This window comes from Lolium perenne, chromosome 6, assembly GCF_019359855.2.
Source record: "Lolium perenne isolate Kyuss_39 chromosome 6, Kyuss_2.0, whole genome shotgun sequence".
Taxonomy (NCBI): domain Eukaryota; kingdom Viridiplantae; phylum Streptophyta; class Magnoliopsida; order Poales; family Poaceae; genus Lolium; species Lolium perenne.
The window spans coordinates 102,561,569-102,572,208 of NC_067249.2; the positions used below are offsets into that span (position 1 = coordinate 102,561,569).

General features: G+C 45.0%; 1 protein-coding gene across 1 annotated transcript; it reads right to left on the reverse strand.

Moving 5' to 3' along the window:
- Positions 1–4,431: 4,431 nt before the first annotated feature.
- On the reverse strand, positions 4,432–10,400 carry LOC127307505 (prefoldin subunit 6). Its single transcript, XM_051338228.1, has 5 exons — positions 10,185–10,400; positions 10,011–10,081; positions 9,784–9,908; positions 9,632–9,692; positions 4,432–4,829 (listed from the first exon to the last, which is right to left on the reverse strand). Exons 1-5 carry the CDS (start codon positions 10,276–10,278, stop codon positions 4,782–4,784), a joined length of 399 nt encoding a protein of 132 aa, XP_051194188.1. The 5' UTR covers positions 10,279–10,400; the 3' UTR covers positions 4,432–4,781.
- Positions 10,401–10,640: the final 240 nt, after the last annotated feature.

A 10,640-nucleotide genomic window follows, 5' to 3' on the forward strand; every position in this document is an offset into this window, starting at 1 on the left:
TATCCCTCTCATGCAACCCTGCAACCACAAAGCAAGAAGTCTCTTGTGTCCCCAACACACCAAATAGGTGCACTAGTTCGGCGAAGAGATAGTGAAATACGGTGGTATGAATAAATATGAGCAAGAGCAACGGTGCCGTAAAAGTGCTTGCTGGCGTGTAGTTGATGGTGGTAATATTGCAGGCAGTAGAAACATAGTAAAACAAGAACAAGCAAAGATGATTTCGGTATTTGGGAACAAGGCCTAGGGATCATACTTTCACTAGTGGACACTCTCAACATTGATCACATAAATAAATAGATAGATGCTAGACTCTACACTCTTGTTGGATGATGAACACCATTGCGTAGGATTACACGAACCCTCAATGCCGGAGTTAACAAGCTCCACAATATTCAATGTTCATATTTAAATAACCTTAGAGTGCAAGATAGATCAACATAACCAAATAGATCACATCAATACCATCATAGTAATAGTTAACTTCACAATCCATAAAAGATCACGATCATAAACTACGCCAAGTACTACATGATGCACACACTGCCCACTTTACACCATGCAGGAGGAATAGAATACTTTAATAACATCACTAGAGTAGCACACAGAATAGTAGTGATACAAAACTCATATGAATCTCAATCATGTAAAGCAGCTCATGAGATCATTGTATTGAAGTACATAGGAGAGAGATTAACCACATAGCTACCGGTACAGCCCCGAGCCTCGATGGAGAACTACTCCCTCCTCATGGGAGACAGCAGCGTTGATGAAGATGGCGGTGGAGATGGCAGCGGTGTCAATGGAGAAGCCTTCCGGGGGCACTTCCCCGTCCCGGCGGCGTGCCGGAACAGAGACTCCTGTCCCCCAGATCTTAGCTTCGCGATGGCGGCGGCTCTGGATGGTTTCTCGTACCGTGGCTTTTCCGTGTCGAGGTTTTAGGTCGAGGGGGCTTAAATAGGTGAAGAGGCGGCGTCAGAAGGTCAACGAGGCGACGACACCATAAGGCGGCGCGGCCAGGGCCTGGGCCGCGCCGGCCTATCATCTGGGGGCCCTGTGGCCCCCCTCTGGCGGCTCTCGGGTGTTCTGGATGCTTCCGGGCAAAATAGGACCCTAGGCGTTGATTTCGTCCAATTCCGAGAATATTTCCTTACTAGGATTTCTGAAACCAAAAACAGCAGAAAACAGCAACTGGCCCTTCGGCATCTCGTCAACAGGTTAGTTCCGGAAAACGCATAAAAACGACATAAAGTATGCATAAAACATGTAGATATCATCAATAATGTGGCATGGAACATAAGAAATTATCGATACGTCGGAGACGTATCAGCCACCGCCAGTCGTCGTCGCCGGCCGCTCTCCGACGACCGTTCGGGAGCGGCGCCACCACCAGGCGACTCGCCGTGGTCGCCGCGTCCAACACGCTGTCGCGCCCGGGCGTGCCATAGCGCCGCACCGCTCGTCCCTGGCGCCGGTCTGCCGTGGTCAACCACCGGCGGTTGACTCCGGTGGGACCCGGCCCTTTTTCTTTTATTTTTATTTTATTTTCTATTTTCTGTTAATTGTTAAATCCATGACAGGTGGGACCCCTTGACAGGTTTTTAATCTTTTACTAAATGATAAAATATATGACATGTGGGCCCCTCTGTCAGGTTTTTAATAATTTTGGAAATAAATAGGAAAAAGAATAAAACCCTGGCAGTGGGTCCATGTCTGTCAGATTTTATTTATTTACAGGATTTTTCAGAAATGATTTAAAATGAATAAAACTTGTAAGATTCATAACTTATTCATTTTAAATCAGAAAAATATGTATAATATATCAAAATTTTCAGAAAAATGAGATCTACATTTTGGTAGCAAAATCATGCATTGTTAAACAACTTTAAACCCTAGTTGTTTTAGAAGAATTTAATCAACCCCTCTGAGGCTCCGGAACTACTAACCCTAGTCCCGTCGAACCTCAATTAATTTGATGATGTCTTAGGGTTATTTCAGTACCTAATTAAAATGTCATGTCATCATCCTTGTCTGCGCTTTGCATCGATGTCATGTGTTTATTGTTGTTCTACCTTTCCGGTATTTGCTTCTTCGCGATCGATAGAGCAAGTGCCGAGACGATGAAGATCGACAACGACGAAGATCAATACTTGTCCACCGACGAACAAGTCAAGCATGGGATCATCGAAGATCCACATTGGTTTGTCAGGGACAAAGGCAAGCCCTAGCCTGGTTCATATTATGATTTCTAAATGCTTTACTTTCGGTTCCTACATTTTGCTTACGATTTCAATATGTTTTATCGGCAGATATAGTTATCCTATGTGTGTTGCATTTACCATCCTTGTAGCCTAAATACCCTGATCCACTGCTCCTAGCAAGACTAGGTTTGAGCTATGTGTGCATCGCTAGAGCCGTTATATCGAATATGCTTAGCCATGCTTAGTTGACGAATTCTGATCCATCCGGTTGATGAATCAGAGCTGCGAATGAACCTAGTATGGCAGGATGACGTGGTAAGATCAGTGATGATAATTAAACATGCTTAAAGGCTTGGATGGGCCGCCACATGGGGATGTGGTGATTTGACTCGTTCTCGCCGATACTAGGACCTGAGGTTCTCGCCTTCGGAACCAAGACTGAGCGTACAGCCACACGGGGCCCATGGGAACCCCTTGGCCCGAACTTGCCTAGCTTACCCATGAGTCAATTAGTTTGCGAGTTCCATTTGGCATTCTGCATGGCGAAGGCGTGGAAAAGGTTTTCAAAGGTGCATCATACAGGGCGTGGCCAGGGTGAAGGATGCTGGAGGCATTGAACTGGATCCCCTGCGCACAATGACCGGGACCGCCTCGGAGAATGGCTACCTACGATGACGGAGTTCCCCAGTTAGATTGACTCATGGAATAGGCGAAGCAAGGGAAAGGTTTTGGTCGACCACCCTCTGCCGGCACACCAAGGAAGTGTGTAACGTACGGCGCTAAGAGTCGGTCGGCGCGTGTGGGTAAAGTTGTACACCCCTGCAGGGTAAATCTTTTCGAAAAGCCGTGTCCACGGTTACGGACGACTTGGTGATGGATTCTGTGATCATAGACAACATGAACCTAATCGTAAAACTTGGAATCAGTGTGTGATAAGGATCCCTCCTCAGGGTATCGAGGGGGTGCTCCTAGTGGATAGGTTCAGCATATGATGAAGATTCGGTGGATTCAATATGATGATCAGTAGAGCTAGAGATATCGCTCTCTTATCCCCTTTTAAAATGATCTGAATAGACGAGCTTCTGCTCCCTCTTCTTTACAAAGGAAAACTGGCTTTCCGCAAAATAAGCTCCACATAAAGCCTCGCATACCAGCTTTGCTAAAAGGTTGTACTAAGTCTTGCTGAGTCCCTGTACTCAGCTTTGCATGCTTTGTTTCAGACGAAGACTCTCCAACAGATGAAGGTTTCTAGGTCGACATCGACGAGTAGCTTGGGGGCAGCCTGGAATCTATGGGCTGCTACGTCGCCGTTATCCTCCTGGCCTCTTAGGCCTTTTGCTATCTTGCTATTTAGAATAGCATAACTTCGCTTCCGTTGATTGATGAAATATCAGGTCAGTGACCTCTGCTTGTAATACTTTGGTTCTTTGCTCAGTTATGAGCTTGTATTACTCTTTGAGTTGTAGAGTCACTGTTGTGTTACCGATTCTCACCCTGTAGGCCCTAGAGATCTAGGTTAGGCTTATACCAGATGCAGATCTGGGTTTGCCTAGCCTACGACTCCCCGGGGTCCCCACACGCAGGCCCGAGAAGGCCGAACGCGACGCGAAGGCGTGGGGGTGAACTCAAAGGACCTGATACAGATCGAGTCCTCCAAGATTGGCGACGATGACGCCGATGGTGATGATGATGCTGGCGAAGATGTGGGCGACATGATCGGAATAGCTGATGAGGTGCCTTGAACAAGCAGGTTTCCCACATACGGCACCAATTGACGAGGTGGCTCCTCGGCAATGCTCACCATGAGGGGCTTAGGGTTGACGAAATCCTGCAGGTTAGCACGAAACATCGGATACCAAACGAATAGAAGGCGAGATTTACCCAGGTTTGGGGCCCTCGATGAGGTAAACCTTTACTCCTGCTTGTCTGATCTTGACTTATCGATGAAAAATGTTACAATGGGGCAGCCGATAGACTGCGTTGTGGTGATCTCGCCGGAAGGCAATGTTTCTAGGGTTTGATGTATGCGAGATTACATAGGTTAAATCGAGGTCCACCAACATACCCTCTTCTGGCCTTTATATAGGAGGTCAGATCGATCTAGTCTATCATTTCCTTATCCTTCCTCCGTTGCCACCAACGTACTTGTCAATTTTCAACCCGTAGACAAGAAAATGCCGGAAAACAGGCAGACTGACATAGATGCCTGAATAGCGGGAGAAAATTGACATGCGGAAGAACTCCAAGATCTTTCCAATGTAAACACTGCCTGACATCCTCGTCATACAATGGAACATTAAGTTGATCGACTTCCTTCAAATAAAAGTACATTCAAGCATATCACTACAAGCCAAGAGAGTAAGAGGTACATCTTCTATTGGGTGTCCCGCTCCAAAAACAAAATCTCTCACTACACACACCTTGAACACTTCTCAGTCTCTGAATACTGAAGACCTGTTACCCTTTCCTATGGGAGAGAGAACACAAGACAGCCAACTTCGCCTTGTATAGATCAATCGCTTGAGGACAATGGGTAAATGCAGGGTGGCCTTCAGTTCAGCTAACACTATCAACAGACGCCTATCCCTTCGCCTGTACAGCCTGCATCTTCTGTTGCAGCCTGATTATCTGCATAGCGGAGACACATTACTAATTAACAAAAAGCAAATATTTAAACATTCCAAATATTAGGGTGAACCAAATGCAGGTGGCGGGTTACTTTCATGATTTACCGAATGGTCATAACTGATGCAAAATCATGTGTGATTTAAACAGAACTAGTTGAACCTTTATGATGCGGACATCATATGATCATAATTCATTTTCAGTCTTCCAGGGGTTCAGCATCAGGCAAAAATCAAGCTAGGTGTTCTTTCAGGGAAGCCAATAAGCCATACTACTATATACTATTTATGCATTCCGAGTATTAGAGTTAACTGAATGCAGGTGGGGAGTTACTTTCATGCGTTAGCGAATGGTCATAACTGATGCAAAATGAATGTGTGATTTAAACAGAACTAGTTGAACCTCTATGATGCGGACATCATATGATCATAGTTTATTTTCAGTCTTGCAGGGGTTCAACATCAGGCAAAAATCAAGCTAGGTGTTCTTTCAAGGAAGCCAACAAGCCATAGATACAATATTCAACCTTTACGTTTCATTTGCAACACGGGAACATTTTACTGTCGCTGCTTCCTGTGAAAAAACCTCCCTTCCTTGTTCCAAGTAAAAATAGTAATACATTCACTAGCACAAAGCTAAGAGAATCCAAATACACATGCTGTCGAAGCCCTGATTGAAGTTGACAACCAACTGATGGACCTAAGACTACTAACCTATCTCAAGTCAAGTATCCAATAGACAGCCTAGATTATACAGTAGTCAAGAAAAGCTGAACTGAACTCCCGCAATTTAGTTCATGTGGACACCAGAAACTTGTTTCTAGGTCCATGGCAACCCATGATCAAGATAAACCACTACAGACCATTTGGTTGTCCCAGTCCGACTTTTTAAATGTGAGCAGCACAGGGAACACTACACAGATGAATTCTACATGCCAAATGGAATTGACCAAAGAAAAAGACAAAGCTTGTCTAGCAGCTATGTGCTCGGATGCCATATATGATATATCAATGCCGGTTCCTTCATAGAGTATATAATCTAGAACAACCACACATATGCGGCTCAACAAGGGTGAATGTTATGCTTTTGTTCTATCCAATAGACTGCCTAAGACTGTAGTAGTCAAGCAAATCCAAACTGAACTCACCCATTAAATCTAGAAAGTACTAGGTGTTTGCAATTCAGTTCATGTGGCCACAAGGAACTTGTTTCTAGGTCCATGGCAGCCCATGATGGAGATAACCCACTACAAACCAATTGGTTATCCAGTTGGACTTTGCTAATGGCTTGCAAGTGAGCGGCACAGGGAACACCAAACACTACACACATGAACTCTACATGACAAAGCGCATTGGCAAAAGAAGACAAAGCTTAGCTTGTCTGACAGCTATGCACCTGGATGCCATATATGATATATCAATGTCAGTTCCTTCATAGAGTATATATAGTGTAGATCAACAGCACAGAGGTGGCCCATAAAGAGTGAATGTTATGTTTTTGTTCCTTACTGCTATAGGCAGAATCTGAGGATGGTCCCAGCAATAGTTGCAGCTATAAACAAGAATCATGGCTGGCAATAAACCACGATGTATACAATTTATCCATCGTTTTAAGATTATCTCAGTGCCATGAAAAACCGACCTACTTCACCAAACGTCTCGAGAACTAAGATTTTCTTGCTATGAGAGAATATACTAAGTTTAAGAGTGTCAAAGCTCAACACACTGATTAGTAGACTAGACGAGTTCGCTAAGCTAGAGTGGTCATAAAAAATCGAAAACCAGAATCAGACCTGAAAACGAAGTACCTGTCTATTTTGGTTTTCAGTGGTTGATTCAGTTTTCAGTACTCAACTCAGTTGCTGAAACACTCGGTTGACTGGATGGACTATTACCTTAGCTCGAGCCCATCCCCGCAGGTTCCGGGCCAGCTAAGACTTCTAAATTTGATATTAGTCATGACCCAAAGCCCATTCGCGTGTCTACAACACTCATGGGAGCCCCGAACCTATATCATTTCCTGACACTCACAAGAGAAATAACAATAGGCATCTCAAAAAGAACAACAACATTGGCGAGCCATCTAGATCTAAAGCTCTCATTCAGACGGGGTTCGCACCTTGCAGTGCCTTCTGCCCTTTCCCGGCAAGGTTAAGTTAGTTTGCCCAACCGAGCAAGCAAATCATTGCCATGACAGAGAGCCAATTTGAGGGCTCCTTCACCGGGAGGGCACGCTCTCTGAGCCGCCAACTTACTGCTCTTACTTTCTACATGAATCCGAGCATTGAAGCAAGCTCTTTATCGCACCATAACCCGAAACTACTTTCGATCAGGAAGACTGATTAAGGAGGATCCACAAGTGAAGGACCGATCCTTTAATGCCAGTACTGTGGTGAGACTGGTACTTGGTGGCTCACGAATAGTAAGGCCCTTACTCTCATTCCTATAATTATTAGAAAAGGACGAGCAGAAAGAACTATTATAATCGTCAGCTTAGTGTCCTCCCTTTTATTGGATTGCCCCTGACATTGATCTACTTGATTCTGCTAATTGCACATCCAATAGTTTGCTCTTCGTTTTTGAATCTGATGTTGCCCATCGCCACATGTTTTTGCCAAAGTGTGCATCCTTCTTTTGTTCCACGAATTTGTGATCCTAGACAGCTTTAGCAATCCAGTTGTATGGTTTGGAAGCTAGCACCAGGAGGCATGCAGTGCTTGTGCTGATGTTCTACTGTCATCCGTTTGCTGCTAGAACAACATCCACAATCAGGCATCTCGCGTTTTCTGGGCCATGCAATAGAAAGTGAATTTCCATATTACAATTTTACAGTAAGAGAACGAGATGAATGGCTCGCAATATGAGCAATAGCTCAAATTGGCTAACTTCTCCGTGCCGGGATGGCAAGCCTAGCCTACGAACCAACATATTCGTAATATCCAACAGGTCAGGGCGCAAACTGGGAAAAGGAAACCTATCAAACCCCCTCTCCCACAACCACAATAAAACAGATGAAGAAAGAAGTCAGGAGATACTGCTGGTGAGAAAAATAAACAGAAGAGGCATCTGTGCTAGCATGAGGGCAGGCCATGAAAGGAACGTGCACCAGCTTACCCTCCTCCAAGCTCCAACCTCTTTTGTCCGTCCATCTATTTTCTCCCAGAAAAACCCGTGAGGTAAGCGGTTTCCTCCTTTCATTCTCTGTGCGTTCCTCTACTTGTTTGATCGGGGAAGTCACCCATGTTGGGTTAACTGGAGGAAGGCGGACTTCTAGTGTGAGCTGAGCAACAACATAGTGACATGTTTTGGGAATGTGTCGGGATTCTTTTTCCCTTTTATTAAAAGAGAAACAAAACCACACCGGCATGTACAAGAATTTGGTGTATGTCAGGGTACTGGTACAGCAATTCCTAGACGCATTGATGCTTCAAAGATGGGGTCCAAGCTTTGCTAGACGACAATTCTATGCATTCCCACCATCAGGAAGGAAGGAAACCTTAAGTCCTCAACTAGGATGCCAAATATTCCTTGTATATCCACATGTGTAAACTGCCCAATGACATCAAAGTGTGTCATATAGGAGATGCTCCATGTGTAGGACAGGTAGAAAAGGTGGTGCACAGAAAGGTTCGGAAGCTTTGAAGTTTGTATAAAAAACTAAATGACGTAAACAAGCCATGGTTCAACAAAGCATTGTTCTTTTTTATTGGTTCACTTAATTTTGACAGTATTGAACAAGGCTTGCTTCTGCATTTGAAGTTAGTGAATCATTACTGTGATCATTATAAATTTAATTATTTATTCCCTGGGACAGCACACCAGATTAACCTGATACCTGAACATTCTACACAAATATTCAAACTGCAAGTACCACCAGATGGTCCAGATGTACTGATAAATAGTGGATAACAATGAGATAAGCTTCATATTTGAAGGACTAGATTCATCCCCTGACATGCCTTAAGACTGCCATGCAATCCTAGCTAAATGGATTAATGGGGAAAACAGACGAGGACAAGGGCACAAGGTTGCATGAGCTCAGAGTAAAAATACGTAAGTACTATCAACTTTTCCGGCAAAAAGAGTACTATCGAGTTTCACACACCACTTATACTTCATTTTCATGCGCTAAATGATCTCTTAAGTCTGCACCAGCATTATTTATGCTGTAATCATTCTAATCCTGATATACAGCAATTCCTCCTCCATCCATGGCCGAATTAGTGGGGATAAACCTCTACCGTCACCTAATCCCCACAAAACCCCATCCCCGATCCACTAGGTAGGGGTAGAGTATTGGGGATTGAGAAAAATCACTAAAATTTGGGGAAAAGTGGGGATAAGCGGGGATTAAACTCGCTCATCCTCTAGCACCAAACATGCATTTAGAATAAGTAGGGATTTGAAGTTTGGTGGGGATTATCCCCTGTAATCCCCACTAAAACTCTAGTGCCAAACGAGGCCTTACCATTTTTAAATTTCCATAGTATTATAGTATCCTATTCAACTTATAGATTAAAAGTTCAAACTGCACGATAAACACCAGGTTCAGAAAATGAAGCTCATGTTCAGAACATTGCATAGCCAATTCAAGGGCACGTTAGCTGTATAGTTCATAATTCACAGTGATGTCAGACCATATGGCCCACCAAAATAATAACCACTACTCCCGCACTTCAAAGAAGTTCAAAAGGTTTTTCATGTACCAATAATGAATCTAGATAAGTTCCGCATATCATCTCTAACGGTTGGCGCAATGTAGTCAAGCAACTCAACCAAAAAAATGATATGAAAACAAAAGCATACCGATTCCTTCTTGCTGTTCTGCTTCTCCTCCAAGTCCTTAAGCGCCCGATCCATTCGCTTCCTGCATATCAAGTAGTTCCACACAATCATCACAGCATCACGACAACTGAAACCGATCAAATGATAAACTAGGCCAGCTCAAAGCTACTCACAGCTCGGCCGAGATGTACTCGATTCGCTTCTTCACATTGGCCTTTGCCTCCGCGAGGTCCTGCTTGACTAGCACTGGCCCGATCAGCTTGTACACATTTGCGCCATCATTCAGCAGCTCCAGCTCCTACACGCAAACCACGAAACAGATCAAATCGATATACTCGCACCAGATCACAAATCCAAGCGGAGCTGAACAGGGGCACGGGAGGAAGCTAGGGGTGCGTGCCTTGAGGACGAGCTCGTTCTCGCCGACCTGGATGGTGAACTGCTTGCGCACCTCGTGGTTCTTGGAGATGTCTGCGAGGGGAGCAGAAGAATTAGGGTTAGGGTTGCGAGGTGGGAGGGATGGGTTCCGCTCCCCTCTCTCTCGAGGGGTTCGAGGGCGGGGGACAGCACGTGCCTTTCTGGATCTTGCTGAGGCCGTTGGCCTGCGACTCGAGGTCTCGCTGCATCTCGCGTACCGCAGCCGGTGCCAGTGCCGACGAGGACGCCATGGCCTGCCGCTGCTTCCACCTCCGCCGCCGCCTCTCGTCGCCGGCTTTAGGCGTGGGAGTGTGAAGGCGGCGTTGTCTTCTCTTTTTCCGGTATGGGCTTCCCGCAACCTCGGCCTAGAGTGATCTTTACTTCATGAGTAGACATCAGTATGGGCCAGCAAAAACGAGCACATTATCATGGGCTTGTATAGCAAGTTAGACCATGACACTCAGGATTAGATGTTTGGCTCATACCTATTTTCCTTTTTTTCAGATGCCTATACCAGCATAGTTTGCAAGGAACTGAGTACTAGAATTCTGACCTCTCTCCGGCTCCGCGGGGTGAGCGCAGCAGGTAGGTTAGCTTCTCCACCGCCGCGGGG

What these genes read in the sequence shown, in the direction of transcription:
- LOC127307505 (XM_051338228.1), bottom strand. Translation starts at nt 10,278, where the DNA reads ATGGCGTCCTCGTCGGCACTGGCACCGGCTGCGGTACGCGAGATGCAG. An exon ending in GAGTACATCTCGGCCGAGCT is followed by an intron (nt 9,693 to 9,783) that starts GTGAGTAGCTTT and finishes CTTGATATGCAG; the next exon opens with GAAGCGAATGGATCGGGCGC. An exon ending in AGAACAGCAAGAAGGAATCG is followed by an intron (nt 4,830 to 9,631) that starts GTATGCTTTTGT and finishes TCCGCTATGCAG; the next exon opens with ATAATCAGGCTGCAACAGAA.